General features: G+C 38.1%; 1 protein-coding gene across 1 annotated transcript in view; it reads right to left on the bottom strand.

Moving 5' to 3' along the window:
• The window catches only part of kcnk3a (potassium channel, subfamily K, member 3a), a 49150-nt gene extending 46121 nt beyond the window's left edge, over positions 1-3029 (bottom strand). Inside the window, exon 1 of the mRNA XM_086264521.1 lies at positions 2672-3029. Coding sequence (XP_086120647.1) covers positions 2672-2954 — 283 coding nt within the window. The 5' untranslated portion in view covers positions 2955-3029. The remainder of the gene's footprint in view (positions 1-2671) is intronic.
• Positions 3030-21221: the final 18192 nt, after the last annotated feature.

The following is a 21221-nucleotide window of genomic DNA, read 5'->3' as shown; positions in this document are numbered from 1 at the left end:
CTATAAGCCACGGCTGCGTGATATTATGTGTACAGTACAGTGTCCGTACTGTTGATTTCATGTGCCAGGAGTCCAGTGGAACAGCGAGGCTCTGGTGTTGTCATTAATACTTAATGGCAGACTGAAACGCCAATCACTGTATTTGTAGCAGCCTCGAGGCTCGCAATTACAGAATGCAGTTACAGCCACCCGGGGGCTGGGGTAGTGTGCAATTAGTTGCCTGCATCTGATAGGGTTACAAGTCACAGATCAATAGTCATTGCTGCCCCGGCCACTAAATACAGGAGGAAGACTCAGATAGGAGATGAAGATAAGAACAGCTTCTGACAGATAAGGACAATGTGATGTAGGGAGACAGTGAAGCCTTTTTAAAAAATGTATAGAAATAAATGAGGTGGTGTAATCTATAAAAATATGACTTTATGAGCAAACAATCTGAATTTGCCACTTTCGCTGTCTAGTAACAGAGGTAGCTTATCTGTTTAAGAACTATGGTTTATGACTTATATTGGATATGGTTTTTGAATTATTAGTATCTAATGAAACATTTTATTGGTATATATTCATATGCAAACCATTTTTTACTATGGTAGTACAATTATTTTTCTTAATTGCAAAATGTGCAGTTTTAAAACAGCCTTTAAGTGCACGCATGGTTCACACAGAAGCTAATCAATTGCTCCATTACTTCTGCTATTTCAGTATGTCAGGGAAAAGCATTAAGTCTGTGAACAGTGGACTGTTTAAAGACTCTTTGAAAATTCAGGCAATATCAAAAAAGATCAACAATTTGTTGCACAGTGCTTTAACTTTTCTAAATATTTAACTTATTTAACATTCGCTGCTTTTTATCATTGTTTTATGTCTCTACCAAATCACTGGGGAAGTATGTGACTCATCAGCTGCTAAATGACCTACCATAGTCATCCACAAGTTACTAACTGTGTGTTTTATGGCGTGAATTATGTGGGGAAACCAGCATTTTCTCACTTTCCCCCTTGTACAGAGGATATTTTGTCTGAACTGACAACCTGGAAATCCAGACTTTGTAGAGTGATTGTGATTGTATGCAACTTCCACCTCGACTTTTCTCTCCTGTAAAAGATGTCATTGTGATCTCAATGGGAATTCAATCATTCTCAATGGGTATAATTGCATTTTAAAGAACCTACACTGAGTAGAGCTACCTGTTGCAGCCATAATCTACTGTATAGACAGATTTACAGTGAAGGATGTGCTAAAGCTGCAGGGAGCTGCAAATTTGGTGATAATTCTCTGTATTTGCATCAATACCACCCCTCCTTTCACTCTGATGCACTTTCTCATGGCTATTATGAGCATAATGATAAAACAAATGGTTATAACTCTTTTAAAAGCAAAATGAGCTGATGTAAACCTGGCCTCAGATCACAAGACAATTTGATTCATTACAGTAATTAAAGTTGTTTTTTTTTTAGTTCCATTTTTCTGATATGATGTCAGACTGAGTAAAGCACGGAGAGTACTATGGAGGAAAATGAGTAAAGCTGACCTCCAGTGAAACCACTAAAGCAAACAGGCTAATTTTCAAGCCTGATAAAAATTGAGTAAAGAGCTGCCAGGCTTGTGGTGTTGTCCTTGGACCCTTCGGAACAGGAGAAATGCATTTGAGCACAAATGAAGATGCAAATGAAGGTCCCAATAATGCAGAGCTTTTCAGTATTCATCACAAATTCACTGGCTGAAGTTTTAAATCCTTCATATTGTGTCTCAACATGTACAGAGAGATTTTCAGATTTTTGAAGCTCATGTCTAATGACAAAGTTGTGAGCAAAAGAATTCTTTCGCGAGAAGTTTGCACTTAACGTTTACGCACTCATTGGCTTCAAATCTGACTTTTAAATGATCCTCTATAATGCTGGAACTCAAAATAAATGTGGCCACTTCCAGCTGATGTAACATCCAAAGCTTGCTTTCCCAGTGAGCTCTAACCTGACTTTTTGGTTACTTTTTTGTTTTTGTTTTTTTGATTCAGGCACAGCACTCCTACGTTACCTTTGGTATTTCCTGACAGCAGAAGTTTTCCAAATGTTCTCCCACCTTCCTCACACACGTATTCATAAGGACTGGTGATATTGAGGCACAACTCTCGGATGAGCCTGCCCCTCAGTAGTCTTCCAGAAATGTAGCAATCACATTAAGTATATTTCCCTAACTATGAATAAAACAAATATAAATTATTTAAACCCTTATGGTTAAAGACACCCCCCCACCCCCCACCCCACACACACACACACATGCTACCTTCATATACTCTTAAAATACTCGGTTTTCATGTCTCCTGGCAGATTTGGCTGTATCTATTTTATTATAAACCTGTTGCATTGATATGTTTTTAAATAACATGATATTTTATGCTCTGTTTCTTTCATCTGTGCTATCACTGATTAGACCAGGACATTGTGCAGTGATCATATTTTAATGTGATCAGCAGTGTTGGACAAAAATTACTTAAATCGGGGTACCTCCTCCCTCATATTCAATCGCGTTTTGTCTTTATACTCCCAATAATCTAAAACTGCTCCACAGGTTTATTTGATAGTCGAGACGAATTTTCTTCGTTTTGTGCAATAACCGAGAGTCAAACTAAAGTCCGAGTTTCCGCAGAGTATCTAAGAAGTTGCTCTCTTACCTATTGTCGTGATCACAGTGATGGCGAAGTAAAAGGAGCCGGCGAATTTCCACTGCATGCCGGCTTTGTGCGGCTTCAGCTGCAGCACCACTTTTTCCAGCTCGTCAAAGTCCTCCGAGGACAAGTTGAATGTCTGGAGCAGCTCCCCTTTCTTCAGGTGCAGCTCCATCCTCTGGGTCGTCTCCTCCTGAGATTCCAGGGCGTCGAAGATCGCGGCTCCCACGAGCAGGTAGGTGAAGGTGCAGATGATGAGGGCGAGGGTCCTCACGTTTTGCCTCTTCATGGTGGTGTGGTGTGTGTTAGGGGGACAGGCGGAGTGTCAGAGCGGGTCTTGAGGACGGGGAACTCGGCTGGCTCATGGCTGTGCTGCTCTGACGGAGCAGAGGAGCTCTCTGATTACTTTATGAGCCGAGGAGCTGTTCATTCAGCACCACGCCTCCCTCACCCACCAACCCACCCCCCTCCACGCATCCATCCCACCTCTCTCTCACACACACTCTCTCTCCGACTGCATGAATCCCATTTTAATTCTCCTTATGAAATACTGTGGACTCACTGAGAAACTGAGAACACTGTGCCCCAATGCTACAAAAAAAAAAAAAAAACGTCAGCCTTTAATGAAGCACAGCGAAAAAATGTATGCCCACATTAGGGAAAAAGAAATGGAGGATAAATAATCTCACTTTTAAAAAAAACCTTTCAGGTATTTAAGTTACAAGAAAAAAAAACGTTACATGCGAACCAAGAAAAAAGGAAAAACGAAAAAAAACTTGATTTTGACTATTTAATTTTTCCTTTTACTTTGTTTATCATAAAAAAATATAAATAACCCAAGACATCCACATGCAAAATGTTTTTACAGGATTTACAGGCACTAGTAGAGAGGTGAAGAGTTTACTTCTCACTAAAGAAAAACCTCTTATAGAAAATAATTTTTAATGAGATACAAATGAAATGTAAAAAAAAAATGCTACTTAACAATCAATAACAGTTTGGAAATATTTACAGAATTATCTGTTTGCCTTGTGGAGTCAGAGGAGACGAGTGTTAGGGGGGGATCTGTGACAGAAGGACAGCAGCGAGAGTGAAAGGAAAGGTTTACAAGATGGACGTGAGACCTGCTATGATGTGTAGTTTGGAAGTAGTGGCACCGACACAAAGACAGGAGGCAGCGCTGAAGATACTAAGATTTTAGGTGGGAGTGACTAGGAATGACAAGATTAGAAATGAACACACCAGGGGGACAGCTCAGGTCAAACGGATTAGAGACGAAGTTAGAGAGGCAGGCCTAAGGTGGCTTGGTCATGCACAGTTGAGGGATGATGGAAATATTGGACAAAGGGTGTTTAAGATGAAGCTGCAAAAAAAGGAGGAAAAGAGGAAAACCACAGAGAAGGTTCATGGATGTAGTAAAGGAGGACATGCAGAGCATTGGCTGGACAGAGGATGTTTGGGATAGGGTGAATGAATAACTCAGGCAACTTCTAAAGAGAGCAGCTAAAAGAAGAAATGTATAGTATGATCTATTACCTGATTTACTATAAATCTGAAAATCTCTCTGTACATGCTGAAATCTAACCACAAAAGCATATATGAAGGATTTAAAACGTCAGCCAGTGAATTTGTGATGAATACTGAAAAGCTCTGCATTGGCTTGAGATGAGTTTGTTTATTTGCACTTTCACCTTAAATGTGACAGAGAGGAATACGCAAACACAGCCTCAGGAGCCACAAGCTAGTGTACTCCTTGTGCCAGTTCCAAGTCCTGATCAAAAATCAACATGCTGATCCATCCACTGGCGCAACCAATTGGGAAATACCAGAGAAGCTGAAAGTACCATATAATGATCTTTAAACAATGTGGGTTTTGTTACCTAAAGCAACCCCTTACCCCTGCAAAACTTTTAGGATACAAGTCATAATATCCTCTGAACATGAACAAAAAGAGTGTCGTTTTATTTTATTGTTTTTATTTTTAAAACCTCTGCTTGGCTGGTTTAGGCCAAAAGTAAAAGGGAAGTTATCTTTATTGCATAAAACAATAAAGAACTAATTATATCTCGTGCACTTGTAGCAGCATGCTGTGCACTCATTGCAACGTATCGCCTCTCTCTCTGTTTTTGTAATCTTGCAAGTACTCTGCTTCCAGGTTTCATAGCTACACTAACTATTCATGGAAAAAATACAGATTATAAAAGCAGTACTTCAGTGCCAACATCTTTTTGCCTGTCTCCTTGCTAATTATGTCACTCTAAAGTAACCAAGAAATGGTATATCTCACTGGACCCACATACCTGAAGGCTGCTGCAGAGGCCTGGCTTAAAATATTGTATGTAAAACTACTCCACTACATTTTTTAAAGGGGGGGGGGATATTAAAGTTGTGTAGAAACTTAAATTTTAAGCCGGCAAGATTTAAAAAGGGGGAACCATGGAGAGCATTAAAAAAAATCCAAGCTGTTTTCTTCACCAAACTTTTTTTTTTTGTTCAGTTTTCAGCTTTGATGAACACGTATCACAATTGTATCGTCTATTACCTGAATTATACAGGCAGTAATGATCAGGTTCATTAATAATGGACAATAATTGTTAGTTTAGCCATATAATGAAGTTCCACGCTCAAACTACAATTTGAAAAAAAAACTTCAATTCCAGAAAAAAGACATCGGACATAGAAACATAGTGCAGCCCATTTTCTTTTAAGATGGAATCAGGTGAATTCCTGACAGACTACAGCTGCTTTTGGTGACTACTGACCTACTTCAGCAGAGCAACTGGGGGTTTAAAAAAAACAAACAAACTTTTTCATTCACATTCACTGCTGGGAGCTGTGAGATGGTTTTATTGCATCAAGGATTCATGTCCATCTATAACCGATGCTTTCAACATGACTCACCAGAACATTTCCACAGTATCCAGCTGTTTCTTCGGCTCCAATAAAGACTCAAAAGTCTGCTCTTTGACCCCAGCTTTTCCCAGCTCGCCAAGGCAAAACCAGAAGCTGCTCCTCAGAGTTTTCAGCATTACTGAAATATTCCATGTTTAGACTGAGGGGTAATTTAGCCGCAAGAGGTGTGCGAGAAGTAAATAATGTTTAAGCTGAGACAGAAATCATGACGGCAATAACGCAAACACAAACGGACAAAATGTCAAGTGAAAAGTCCACTTGGGCCAAACTTGATGACCTCCAGAGTCACTGGTTTCCAGTAAATGGTTCTCTGACAGGTTGTACGTCAGCGGGAGATGCAGCCACTGTTTAGGGATATCGAGCAATCTTGATAATGCTCATTTTTACTTACAAATTACTGTACTGCACGTCGCTGCCTCAAATAAATGTTTTAACACAGGAACACAGACATACCGAGCAAGAGGAATAGCTTTTTTTTCTCAGGGAACAAAGTGGTTGTATTTCTTCTGATTTTTAGCTATATAAAGCCTATTTCTGTGTGAATGTGAGACTAGTTGTTAACTCCCCAGTGAGCCATTTCTGAGAAATAACACACAGCATGTCAGGAACTCGACGACCTTTCTGTATCTCTAACTTTATCTCTGCCAGCCTGTGACAGACCATGACATCTGTACTGCACGTCGCTGCCTCGATTACTGACTGATAGATTCTGGCCAATCTTAAGTTCCACACCGTGAGCCAGGCTAAAAATAGCTCTGGCTTCAATAAACAGGTCAGTCAAGTCAACCGTGACTGAGCCTGAATAAATCCTCCCTTCACAAACCGAAGTGCTGCCTCAGCCGATCAATACGTCAATTAATCGATGACACTTTGATCAAACCTGTGACTTTTTATTTTAAATAATGCTCTTTGAAAGGTAGAGACTCATTACCTGATTAAAAGTACCTGCACTTTAACAGAATAAGTAAATTTTTTTTTTTTTTGTGAATAGCAATGCTTTATATTATTGTATTATAATATTTTAATCATGTGTACACAAGAAGAATGATTAACACAATGTAAAATCTTGTAACAGGGTTTCTATCCCTCTCAAAATCTTTAATTGCAAAATAAATGTTACAAACTGATGGGTTTGGGAAACTAATAGTTGAAAGGATTATATTTTATATTAATGTAGCCTATTATAGTCAGTATTTAGAACATGGACAAAAAAGACCAGTCGTCTACTTTCAACTATTCTTCATCCTGATACAACACCAGAGGATATTTGTGACCAAGTAAATCTGTTAACCACTACACTATGGAGACACCTGTTCGATAAAGAATGCAAGATAATTAAAATAATGTAAACGCAATAAAAGGTGGTGGTGGTGGTGGTGTGTGTGTGTTCGGGGGGTGGGGGTCCAATGCTGAACCAGGGTGTGGATACTGGGGAAACAAGGAGAGAGACTACGTTAACACGAGGAGAAATTTAGACAGGTCTAACAGTGCTTGGGCCCTGACTCACCAGGATAAGGTAGCAGAAAATCTGGCAAGGAGTAGGCTTGGGTTCGCCCTTAAATGCTGGCTTGTTGCTACAGATGATGGTTTGCAGGTAAGATTTTCCAAGAGCGGAGAGAATTTGAATAGTTTATTATGGCTGCCATGCAGATACTTCTTGGTGTTATCACTCAGGAATCTTCATAAGCACAACTGACACTTTAACTGTACCCACTGCCTTTCTCTTTGTCCGATTGTCTTTTCACATTGTTTTTAAACCTTTTTAGAATTTCTGCAAATGAGCAAATAAACAAACACCATACACAAACTTCTTTTCACCCTCCTGTGCATTTTACCTTATGCTCTTACCAAGGTCTTCTGTGCAATTCATTGTCTTTTGGAGATTTGTTGCTCTCTATCTAATGCCCTTTTCCTCTTTTATTTATGCTTTGTCGATGTGCCTCTAGGGTGTCCGGCATTTTGGGTCTACATAATAACTTTTGCTAAATGCATCCTTTTTCTTCCACTTATCTATTTCAGGGTTAAATAATAAAATATTCTATAAAAACACACAGATGCTATAGTCTTGTACTATTAAATATCACACTGACATATAATATGAACTTTTTTCTTTCCCTCTACTACTAAACTGATTTTAGCTATACATTAATTTAATGCTTTAAAATATTAGAAACATGAACATCTAACAATAGAGTTAAAATAAAACCTACTAGGTTTGAGGGTTTTCTAAAGAAATAAATTATGGACGTAATCAGATTTGACAATTCATTAAGAACACTAACAGTTTTAATGTGAGGCTTGTTTGGTTGGTGTTCTTTATTTTGTATTTTATTATGTTTAAGCTGAGAACTGGCCTCAGCTGCAAAGTCCTGCAGACCTGCTGCAGGCTGATCAGGGTTTTTTTCGCCCTCCGCTGTTTAATCACCAATACATCTTCATGAGTCTGAGCACTTCCTGCAGCTATGGGCCCGTCATAAAAAGTTTTCCCGTGTTAGGATTTGACCTGCGGCAGTTTAAGCAGGGCATCGAAACTGAACCCTCATTACTGTGATCTTGAAGAGGCTCCACACAGAAGTCAGAGCTTTGATGTACTTTGAACATCATGGATTTTCAGAAATGTTAAAAACCACACTGCTTTAGCTCCTAATGGCAAATATCAACCAAGAAAAACAGATTTAAAGGTCATTAGACATGGATTCACAGCTGTTTTATTTATTCTAGGCTCTGGGTCTTTAATACCAATGTCTAAATTGTAAACACTTTTTAATGACTCAGCTTTAAACGGAATCTCCCGACTGCGCACAGTGAATGATGTTATACTGCAAAATGCTATTTACTAATTGCACAACTTAGTAAGTCAAGGAGACAGAGGGGAAAACACCAGATATAATGAGTCACACCATATTTGCTGTGCATCTTTAAACTGATTTACCTGTGAGTCATCCCCTCTCACTCAAACAGGTCTTCAGTTAGAGGAGATCCTCTCTGAAATGTGTCCTCTGTGATGTGCACAGGCACTCTGATGATCTTAGAGCACTCACTCAAAGTTAAGTAGGAGAAACAATAGATGTAGGTAGGTAAGCAGGCAGCTGTGCGTGACTCCATCTGAACAGGAAGAAGTGCCATGACCTTCTAAAAAAGTTGGCAAACCTCATCTTGACTTTGACAGGATTTTTGCTCCTTAGCAAGATAGAGCCATTATATCACTGGTAATACAGCGTAATGCTTGGGGTTTTCTTGTTGTTCTTTTGTGCTTCAAAGCATCACTGCATCCCATTCACAGACAGTGACTGGTCATTTGTCTGTGTATGGTTTATTTAATGAGTCACAAATACACAACAATGACTTCTTCTTTCCTAGCGGTTCATAAAGTTTCCTGACATCTTCATTCATCACTCGGTCGAGTCGTGTGAGACCCAGGGGCCACCTCAGCATCTTCATCTCCATGGTGTGAAGAACTTGCTCGTGCTTGCTCATCGCTGGCCAGCACTCTGACCCGTGCAGCGCCACTGAGCGCACGATTGACTTGTAGACTTTCGCCTTGAGGTAGATTCGCATTCTCTTGTCGCACAGGACTCCAGTTGCACAACAATGGCTGCACAGATTAAAAGGTGGGGTACAAAAGGTTGGAGTGCACTACTGCCATCTTGGATTGTGAAGGCAACTAGGAATGTGAAATTCTAGCTGTGTCCTAATTCCTAGGCTACATCCTTCAAAGGACCAGGCCTTCACAGTCTATTAGGGTCGGGTCCTCCGAAGACTGAGAAGGCCGGAAGTGCGAGGCTGTGAAATGGGACGGTCTAGCCCACAGATTTGCGTCACCAACTGTCTCGGTGGAGTTTAATAAACTCAGCCTTCTGCTCCTTGCTCCATAAAATATAACAGGAGACTGGAGTAAATTCTCTACCATCTCACACTTCTGTTTAATCAATTTTCTGTTTGACGTTTATTCAGCTTTGTGGAAACTATAATCTCAGCCAAACCAATTTACTCAAGAACAAATAAAACACTGAAAAAAGTCAAACAATAACATTTTTAAGTTATCTGAGTGACTTACATATCATGTTTAATCTGAGTAGCGAAAGACCGCAGGGTGGGGGTCTGAAAACGATGTGCCGGGAGTTCGCTGTCCTCTCCGGCTCTAGTGAGCCTTGACCTCCCAGTAAGCTATCGAGTTGGTGGGTAACAGACTTCTCTGAAAACGTCTGAGCACTTTTGCAAATATGTGATGTCTTGATAAATTGAGCAGATGTTTGAGGTTTACACAGCTACATTCTCGCCTGAAAATATCTTAAAAGTTTAGTTTTTGATGCAGAAAGACAATATTAAAACTAAGTAGCTGACGCCATTGTTAGAAACTGGAATTGGCTGAGCTACGCTTTGAATTCTGGGATAGGTTTGCCCACGAAGGATACACCCGACCCATCCTTCAAATCCGGGGAAATGAAGGACACATTTGTTGGCTACATTTAGAGCAGCCTTCGAATTTGGACAGCCTGACTGTGACGTAATCGGCCTTCAAATGCAGCCTCGGAATTGGGACACAGCTTCTGATTTCCAATTTCAGATGGAACGCACAGAGTTTCTTGTTGGCATCCATTCTTTAAATCACTGCCATCTTGTGGCCGCATCTGGCTACGGTCTCTGGAAGTAGAATTAAGTCTGCTTCACTGTGTTTACATTGGAATCCATATCAGTTCTCCTGTAGATATTGACAATTACCCATATCACAAGGCTCAAAGACTTTAAATTCAGCTGTGATTTATTTTAAAAATGTTTTTACTTCTTTAAATCTGCAATTATAATGTTGATCTATATCATACCAATAGGGAACATTTCTATGCAGAGTAATTACTTTTGTTTTTGATAATCTACAGTTTCATGTTAGTAAGATGAGGTGTTTTATTGCTACTTATACTAAAGTAATGGTTATAAAAAATTAGAAAAAAACTTAGAGAAAAACATAACTATACATAATGATACTTTATAATTCTTCAGTCAGGAAGGTGTGCAACAAGCTGCAGGAGGCTGTGTAAATTTAAGAAGCAATAGCTCATAAGTAAATAAAAACCTGATTTATGACTTAAGAATGGCAGAAAATGTTTTGTTTCGTTTTGTGTTTTTTTTTTTCAGCAGTCGCAAAAATTTCATACTGCGGGCTACTGCAAAGATGTCAATCTACTCTTTCTTTAACACCAGAGGAGTCACCCTCTACTGGCCGATCCTTGAAGTAAACAGTACTGACAATAATAGAAGAGCTTTACTATTTTTGTTTTCTGTTAAAAATCTTTATTTATTTACTTATTTATTGCCAGGTTGTATTTGTTATCTGTGCTTTCAGTGGCCTGAGCTAATTGATGTCATATTTCGATGAGCAGTTAACTCCAGCTGTGTTGCCAGTGTACATCTACATGCACAAGTTCTGGACACACACAACTCGGCTGACTAAACTTTACTGGAGAACACGTTACATAATGCCATGATACGAGGACATCATTAGGGCAATGCAAGGGAGACAGCAGCCATCCCGCCCCGAGTGTTCAACCCCCACCTTCTTCCCAGCCTTAAAGCAACCTGGGAGTGGTTCCCTTCAGCTGCCTCCATCCCATTACATTTAAGGGTTTAACATGGCCTTCAGCTTCCCAGTGATGTTCAATTAGAGTCTCTCATTTTCCCATCATTTGCTCTGCCTCCGTGACTCTGCCACTGCCCCTGCTGTCATTTTGTAATTATTCCAAATACCCCTTCAATTAGAGAAGAATCTGTTTATTAGCCTTCACACCCCAGTGACTGAGACACACCTGTTCGGCTCTGCAGGATGAAGGAATGTCACATTGCACATTAATGTGAATATTTTGGTCAGGAGACTTTGGTTCACTGGTTTTCATCTGTGACCTCTGGACATTTGGAAAGTTTGTTCTGATTGGGCTGTACCACCATGACATATGGGTCAAAGGTAATCTCGCTATGAACGAAGTGTGTTATTTCGGTTTTGCTTTTTGTTAGATTATAAACAATTAATTCTGAAATTGATTGTTTTCTCCAACATTTTTCTCCTTAATTGGGCAATTTACTGACCCCAAATTAGGATTCCAAACACAGAAATACTGCAAGTATACTTTATTTACCAAGAATGACCTCTATTGGCAGGCAGTATATAGCAATAAACCACAAGATTAAAACCACCTGCATAATAATTTATTGATCCCCAACAGGGTGTAGGTTCTTAATCAGATTTGGTCAAAACTCTTTCTTGTGCTCCTTAGAAAGTCCCATTTCTGTAACGATGCCACTTTTTCCTGCAGGATGGAGCCTGAAGTAGAACTTTGTATTGTGGCAAGATAGTAAATGTTCTTCACCTGATAGTAAATGTTCTTCAACTGATAGTAAATGTTCTTCACCTGATAGTAAATGTTCTTCACCTGATAGTAAATGTTCTTCACCTGATAGTAAATGTTCTTCAACTTTCACACTTTGCCTCTGCAAAACGTGAAATAGGCATGCCAGCAGAAGTCTTAGTAACAGCAGAGGGAGATATTTTATCTTAAACCAACATGAAAATAATCAAAAAAACACACAGATATCCATTGTACATAATAGCAACACTGAGCAAGGAGTGTTAGGACTAGTTATACACACTGATGGGTGATTTGTAAATAAATTTAGTAGTAGAAGAAGAAGAAGAAGAAGAAGAAGAAGAAGAAGAAGAAGAAGAAGAAACTGTAAGCTGGGAACGGGAAACAAAACTTCAAAGTAAAACAGGAAATAACCAAAGGATACTAATCCTAACCTAAATACAAACTCCTGACAACAAAGCACGAGACATGGAAATAAAAAGGAACCAAGCTAAAATAATAAATAAATAAACAGAACAAGACAGACGGGATGTTGATACAAAGAACATGAGAAATAAAAAGAATCCCTGGAAAAATCTACTGAGAAACTAGACTTGATAAGGTCACAAAAAAAAATTATGGAAAAAAGCAGGAATAAAACTGCAAAGACAAGTATAGAAAGTCTGAACAAAAACTCAGAAAATGAAAACGAGACACTCAAATAATCTTCTGCTGGAATAAAGATGAGCACAGTGACATGAAGATAAAACAAAAGAAGCAATCTAAAAAGAACAAAGAAACCAGCTCGCAGAGGTGAACCAAAGCCACCAAGAAGCAAAAGTCTTGCAATCAAAACACAGTCGTGTCTCACTTCATCCCCTGAGTGAGCCCCTCAGAGGGACTCAGGCCAGGCTACATGCAAATAGCTCACAGGAGGTGGGGACAAATCAGCATATTTATAGATCTGTGTAGAGTTTAATTTACATCTAAGCTCTTGACACGAAGACATGAGTTTTAAGAGTTTAATCAATATCTGGAAAAGGATTGGGTTTGTTAGCTTGGGAGGGATTTGGTTATAAATGTAAAAAAAAAAAAAAATCACATATACAAATAAAATCCCTCACAACCTCACACAGCACAAGATGACACATTTCTTTAAATAAAAATTGATCAAAGAACCTGACATAATTGATTTCTTATTAAAAAAGGGCAAACAGTATAGTGATAGAGCTGAGCTACATAAAGTGCAGATTATTTGACAACAGAAATCTGATTACAAAAATAGCCGGTGATTAATTCTCTATCAGCATTCCCTGTCCTCTCCTCCTCAGCTAAGATAACACTTGTGTTAAATACAGTTACAACTACGCTTACATCATCAGTGACCCGCCATGCTCCTGTCTGCCTCAGCCTTTGTCCTTCATCACAAGTCATCCCTGCTGCCTGCATCAGCACCACACACTCTAATCAACCCTGTCACATGTCTGTTGCGTTATTACGTAACACGTGTCGCTCTACACTGTATGAATATTCCAGTGTGGAGCGCACTCGCCCTGACACCAGCTTTCCTTCTCATAGACCTGAGAAGGAAAGGGCCTGACCCTCATTACATCAGCCTCAAGTGAGAAAAGTCATACATTGACTCTGAGAGATTGATTCAGCTCAAATTGAAGTAATTAAAGACATCCTCCTTCATCAATGACTGTACTTAAAAAGATAGACACCCTCCAATTTAAAAGATTTTTTCCCCACTCACTTTCCATTCTCAATTGATAATTTTAGCCCCGTACAGAAATATTTTTTAGCAGGCATCGTTAACCCTGATGCCTCAGATCTCATCCATAAGAAAACTGCATAAATTTAATATCACAAGATACAGGCAAGTACCCGCATTGATGTTTTTCAGTGACATATATGAATAAAATTATTTCATAAATTTTTTTTAACTTGTAATTCATCTTTATTGTGGGGGGAAAAACATAGATGAATATGTAGGTATTATAGTGGTTTTTATACTTGTATCCCAAGGTTTCACATATTAACCTTCCCCATTTTAACTGTTGCAGTCATCAGTAATTTGAGACCTCAATGAGCATAAACCATTTAATTGGATGAGAAACCATATTTCATAATTTCAGTGAATCTCCAATACCTCTCTTTAATATCATAGAACTACAAGGATTTCTCTGAGCCAGTATATGAGCCAAAAGGTATTGGCTGAAGCATTTGCTTATTACGCCAACCCTTTTAACAAAAGATATTTTTGCATGCAGCTCCTGTACACAGGGCTCGAAGCAAAGAATAAAACAAAGCAAAGACAAACAAACAAACAAACAAAAACAAAACAAAAACAAAAACAAAACAAAAAAACTTTCCACCTTAGATAAGTAACTACATCAAAGCAAAACAAGAGTTTCAGTATTATTATTTTTGCTCTTTTCATTCTTGATTTATATATTTTCTAATACTCTATTTTTAAACCTGTTTTTAAACAAGTAAAATGAACTACACCTTTTTAACTATTCCACAGGTTAACTCCTCTAATAGAAACACATCTCTGCTTTATATCTTGGTTTTTTTTAAAGAAATCTGTTCTCCTTAAGTCATATTGACTCTCCCTAACTTTAAACAGCTTCTGAGTACTGAGGCAAAGCAAGTTATTTTGTGCTTTATACATTATCTGTGCCATTTTATATTCAACTAAATCACAAAATTTCAGGGTATTCAGATTAATAAACAAAATGTTACTTGGTTCTATACAATTTGATTGACTTATAATTCTTATAGCTCTTTTTTGTAACTTGAAAATATGAAGAGTGTTCGTTTTATATGCATTACCCCATATCTCTAGACAATAAGTCATATATGGAAGCAACAGAGTGCAATAAAGTGTGTATAAGTATTTCTTGTTCAGGACATGCTTTGTTTTATAGAGAATAGCAATGGTTTTTGACATTTTTGTTTTCACATGGTTTATATGAGACTTCAAACTCAGATTATCATCAATTATCACTCCAAGAAATTTATTTTTGTACTCTTTCAATTTCAATTCCATTAACCCTGATTTTAGATACATTTTTCATTTGTCTAGTGCCAAAAATAATCAATTTTGTTTTCTTTATATTTCATGATAACTTATTTATATCAAACCAGTTTTTTAATATATTTAAGTCCTTTTCCACTGTAGTCAGAAGCTGTTCTAGGTTTTTACCTGAGCAATACAGAGTGGTATCATCAGCAAACAATACACATTTTAAGAGTTTGGAAACACTAGATATGTCATTTATATATAATATGAATAATTTAGGGCCCAGCACAGAGCCCTGAGGAACACCACAAGTTACCTTCAACTGCTTAGATTTTACATTGTTGATTTCGATATATTGACATCTGTCATCCAGGTAACCTTTCATCCACTTCCATGCTATCCCTCTTATGCCATATCTCTCTAGTTTATTCATTAATATAGAATGACCAGTTGTATCAAACGCCTTTTTTAAGTCTATAAAAACACCAACAGTATATTCCTTATTGTCTATTGCATTAGATATCCCTTCTACAAGTTCCATCACTGCCATCGAAGTGGACCTTTTCACTCTAAAACCATATTGGTTATCACTTAGGAGATTATGCTTCTCAATATATTTATCAAGTCTATTAACAAATAACTTTTCTAAAATTTTGTGGGAGTAGTGATATTGGCCTATAATTGGTAAACTGACATCTCTCTCCGTTTTTATGGATTGGAATAACTTTTGCTATTTTCATTTGTGAGGGAAACACACCAGTTCGAAAGGACAGGTTACAAATGTATGCGAAAGGTTGCACTATATATTCTATAATACTTTTAACTAATATCATGTCAATACCAAAACAGTCAGTGGACTTTTTATTTTTAAATGTTTTCAAAATGTTAATTATTTCTCTATGAGTTACAGGACACATTCTGAGTAATACGTTTATTTATTTATTTATTATTTCTTGACTCTGGAATTTCTTTTGCTAAATTAAATTATTGATCTGTGATGCTTTCTAGTGATTTTCATTAAAGGACAATGTTTTTCATATAGTGAAATTACAGTTGATAAGAATGCATCATACGCACTATTTGAATCTTCATTTGCAAAAACCTCATTCCAATTGTGTTCCTTTAAGTCCACCTGGAGGGCAGCAATGGCTCTTGTTGTTTTATGTTGTATCATATCAAATGTTTGCTTCTTTTGTTTAGTTTTAATCCCAAAATAATTTTGAAAAATTGCAAAAACAGGAAGATGATCGCTTATATCAGTTATAAGAAGTCCACCTACTATTTCATAGTCAATTTTATTTGTGAATATATTATCTATCAATGTAGCTGCATCAATTGTTATTCTACTTGGTTTTATAATTACAGGGAAAGGGGAGTTACTATACATTGTATTGATGAAATCTGTTGTTTTCTGATGTCCATTTGGGTTTAGCAAATCTATATTAAAATCACCACAAATTATTTGCACTTTTTTATCATTTAGGTTGCTAAACATAGCAGCAAGTTTTTCATTGAATGTCTCAAGGCATGATCCTGGTGTCCTATAGATGCAACTTATAATTATATTGTTAGCTTTTTCAACATGGATTTCAATAGTGACACATTCCAATACGTTATCTATGGTGCTTGACATACATTCAATCAGACTACATTTCAAAACTTTATCTACATATAAAGCAGCGCCGCCTCCTTTTTTTATTCACCCTGTTCATTGTAAATAATTCGTATCCTTCCAGTCCCATTTCACTAACTTTCTCATTATCGAGCCATGTTTCTGATATTGCAATTATATTAAACTTTTTTAACTTACTTAAACATTCTGTAATTTTAGAAAAAAAATTTATACGGGCTTCTACTATTGAAATGTATGACCGACAATGCATTTGCCATTTTAATATTCATATTGAATTGGTCGTCTGTATAGTACTCACAAGTATTATTGTTGTTATTGTAGAAGTGGTTATCTGGGTCAATATTACTTTCAGGGTCATGCATGTTGTGCTCTGCATAGTTAAACATTTTGAAGTTTGTTTTCTCAGCGTGTGTGACAAAATAACCTCCTTGACAGTCCTTTTCATAATCAAAGTTTTCCTCTTCAATATCGGAGCGTATGGCATGCTGCGATATGATGGCTCTGAATACTTACATTCTTCGTTTGAAGGAATTTTATCACTTGCTGTTCAAGTGTTTGCAGCTCCTCTACCGGGGCATCTTCACCGTCTTTACCTCCGCCAGCTGTTACTCTGGCGTAGGTTCGGTGTTGATTTATGACTAAATCATCCATTCTTGTGTATTGTTCAAGGTCCTCGATTCGCCGTTCCAAGTCGTCTATTTTCTTGTCCTTCTCCTTTATCAAGTTTTTTAGTTGTTTTATTTCATCCATTAGGTCATGTAACATACCTTGTTGTTTAGCCACTTTGCTCAGACATGAAATTAAGCGTTTTCCTAATCTCCTCCAACTCCTCTTCAACTCCTGGGTTTGCTTTTTTAGGCGGCATTTTGAAAAGGGTGAGATTGGTGTTACCTTGTGATGGCCCATTGAAGTCACTGTCGATTTACTTGTTGGTGCCTTGCTAGAGGAGCCTGGGCCCAGTGGTTGTTGGAGGATCCTGGGCCTAGTGGCTGCTGGAAGAGCCTGGGCCTAGTGGCTGCTGGAGGATCCTGGGCCTAGTGGCTGCAGGAGGGTCCTGGGCCTAGTGGCTGCTGGAAGAGCCTGGGCCTAGTGGTTGTTGGAGGATCCTGGGCCTGGTGGCTGCAGGAGGGTCCTGGGCCTAGTGGCTGCTGCAAGAGCCTGGGCCTAGTGGTTGTTGGAGGATCCTGGGCCTAGTGTCTTAACAGTAAGTGTCTGACTTACTGTTATCACATATGTACATTTTCCCTTTTATGTTGTTTGTTTATGATTGTTTTTTGCTATAACCAGTCTTGCACAATGATAACAGCCTCCTCTACTTTTACTCATAGTGAATCTAATGTCAAAAAATGAGAGAAACAGAGAAATATTTGTATGACTAGCAGTTGTCACTGTATCTTATTAACAGAAAAAAAAAATGTCAGTGCTTCTGTTGTACCTAATAACATGTCGATGGGACTGTGGGTCCAAGTAACACTTAGTGGCTCTCTGCTGTGTGCAACTAATTGCACTTTAGTTCAGTTGTCCCTTATGGTACATCATTCCAACATGTCCTGATGAATCCTCAATAATCCAGAAAAGCAAATCCCAGAAAGTTGATTTCCCTTTGGAGAAAAGATTCAATATTCACCCATCTGACTTCTTCAGACTCAGTTTACTCCATGTTTAATAACAATAATAGCATTACTTACGTCAGCATCATTCATTTCATGATCGTTAATATTAATGATCATGAAGCTGAGGATGGCTTGGAGGAGTAATGAACGATTTCTCCCACTGAAATCCAGCCAATGAGCAGAAGGAGCTTTCTAGGACAATTCCTTTCCCATTATTTTACCCCTCAGTGTTTTGAACACACATACATGTTAAAGTTAACCTCTTGTGTACATTACATACTCTATATTCATCATTTTGAACTATACCCCAGTAGCTTTGCATGATTCACAGTACAAATGCATCTGTATTTATCTTATACTTGGCTTTGGTGCAGCCCCCAGGTCATCCTCTATCTGAAACCAGCAGTATTAGCTTCACTGACTTCATCTTCTAGCCTTTGGTCTGATTGGCTGCCCCAGAAGTCATGTGCTTGGATATTACTCTCCCAGGAAAAACTGCCTTAAACGGAGCCTCAAACTTGAATTCTTGAACTACGTGGATTACTTGCATATTACTTATTGTTGACTTTGATCTTATGTAGGCTGGACTGGTAAAACTCAAATTTCTGTCAGTGTAAGAAGGTTTAACTACACATTTAATCAATGAAATATCTTAATATAAGACAAAAAGCACAAAGTCAACAGTAAATCTTAGTTTTTCTACATGATAAAAAAAAAGGGTGCTCTAATAAACAAAAGAAACTTGTCAGTAGTACTCTTTGATCTTAAACTGTACCATGTGTGTAAAAATTAAAGAAATTTATCATTTAAATACTTTGTACTGTGAATGGCCATGGGGGAGATTTTTATCAGTAGTAAAAGCTCTAAAACCTGTTAAATTGCAGTCAAAAGTCAGAAATTTATGTCTTCATTCACATTTTCCAAAGCCATCTAATGGACTGGATTGGAAAAAACTTTACCCAAGATCAAAAGACAAGAACACTGACTATTGCTTGCAGAAAGTGTAAAAAAAAGAAAGAAAAAAAAGATTACATGTTACCTTTGAGTAGAGTTGGCAGGCCACATGATAGAATTTCATCCTGGGCAAAAAAGGGCTGCAGCTGCAGCCCTTGACCATAATACCTCCACAGACACATTTATATGTGGAGAGACATATGCACACCACGGTCTGCTAATATATGTCCCAAACTGTCACTTTGTGCAGAGTACATTTCTTTCCCCGCTGTTCTCTTTGTGCAGGGGTTCATTTCCCAAAATATATTCAGTCTATGACAGAAAGCTCATCTGACATTAACCTCATGAGATTTTTTCCTCACTGGAAGATGTCTTTTTCTGGTTTTACGCTGTCTCAAACAATCAGAGACGCACCTGTGAAAATGCACACATTTTGAAACACAAAGCTACGTAAGACGAACACAGAACATCTTGTACTAGCACTGGTCTTCCACAGGGAAAGCATTCTTGTTTAACCCCGAGGAAATGTGCAGATTATGTGTGTTGTTCCCATGTGTGCCTTAAACTTGGGGGACGTCCCTTCTCATGGGCAGTATTTGTGCTTATTCTACCCTCTGTGCTTCACTGTTATTTGTAGTTTTTGATGCAGAACTACAAAAGTAAACTTTACTAATGCACAGCAAGAAAGTCCTTGGTTTGAATCCTCGGGCCAGCCATGGGTCTATTTGTGCTAAGTTTACATATTCTCCGTGTGCTACCATGAGTTCTCTCTGGGTGCTCCCACTTCCTCCCACAGTCTAAAAATACACGTTGGGTTCGTTGGTGATTCTAAACTGTCTGCTGGTTTGAATGTAAGTGGCACTTCTATTGCAGGTTAGGCAGAGTCCAGGGTCTAAGCAGGGTACTCTAACTATGTACTATGTACTGTAACTGGATGAGCATTTCACAGATTGATGGATGGATTTTTAATGCATAAAACTGAAACATGGAAGAATAACAAGATCAAGAGCAATGTTAGCAGCTCTACATAAGCTTTCAGAGCCTTGGAACAAATCAGCACTACCATTAGTGCTGAATTAAGAAAAAAAAATCTGCTTTTCTTTTAGTCACATTAAAAAAAACTTGAGCAAATATGACAGCAACTTCAAAGCTTTTTAAAGTGTCACATCCAACCTCAGCAGATTTGTAGCATCATTTGGAATAAGTGAAACTCAAAAAAGTTAAAGCTATCCAACTAAAACCTGTTTGCACCAGCTTTCACACCTCCACCATGTTCATAATGCAGACTGATGTGCAGTAGGTGTGTATAACCTTATTCTCGCCCTTTTCTGATCCCAGTAACTCAATAAAGTGTGCTTATATAACTCAGATTTGTTCTAATCTTACAAACATGGTGAAGCTAAAGCAAACTGCTAATGTTCAACCTCATGTTTTATGTTGTAGTGTCACATGCTGTCTGTCCTTACATCACAACTCAGTTAAAACCAAAAATATGTCAACATGTTCCAGGTGGGCAACGTGTTCCAGTTGTGGGTAAGTGTATATCAACGTTTCTGAAAGGTGCTCATTATTTCAGGGCATCAACAAAAGCAGGCCTCAGACTGAAAGCATAGGCGCTCCGCTGTGAATGCTGACAGGTAGTTGGTGACACACATGCCTGTGAAGACAGAAGACTTCAATATTGGTTGAGGATTGTGCAAAGTTGAAGGAATAAATCAAGTGCAGTAAATCTCAGGGCGGGAGATGTGCTTATAACTGTCAGCTGATGAATTCTTTAACCTACTGCACCAACTGCTGCTTTCACAGTGTTTTATTTATAAATCGAGGCTTTATCTGGGTTCATCTCCTCTCTGCTTCTCCTCTCTGCTCTCAGTGCTGCAGATTGCTTCAGCGATGTGATTGCAAAAATAGTTGTTGCTGCAATCTGTTGCACATGAATGAAAGGTTTAATTTTCTGAATGTACATATAGTATGTTTAAATAGCAAAAGAATTGTTAACAGGAAAGTCTTTACTGTCTTTTTATTGTTTCTTTGAGTGTCTTCTTTACTTCTATACTTGATGTTTTGCTTCCTATGTTAA

Source organism: Aulonocara sp. 'chitande type north' Nkhata Bay, linkage group LG15 (genome assembly GCF_057382095.1).
Source record: "Aulonocara sp. 'chitande type north' Nkhata Bay isolate Kocher_YH1m ecotype deep benthic linkage group LG15, A_spYH_male_GT1.1, whole genome shotgun sequence".
Classification (NCBI taxonomy): Eukaryota; Metazoa; Chordata; class Actinopteri; order Cichliformes; family Cichlidae; genus Aulonocara; species Aulonocara sp. 'chitande type north' Nkhata Bay.
Note: the sequence above shows the minus strand (reverse complement) of the source record. Positions and strands in the feature narration are given on the sequence as shown.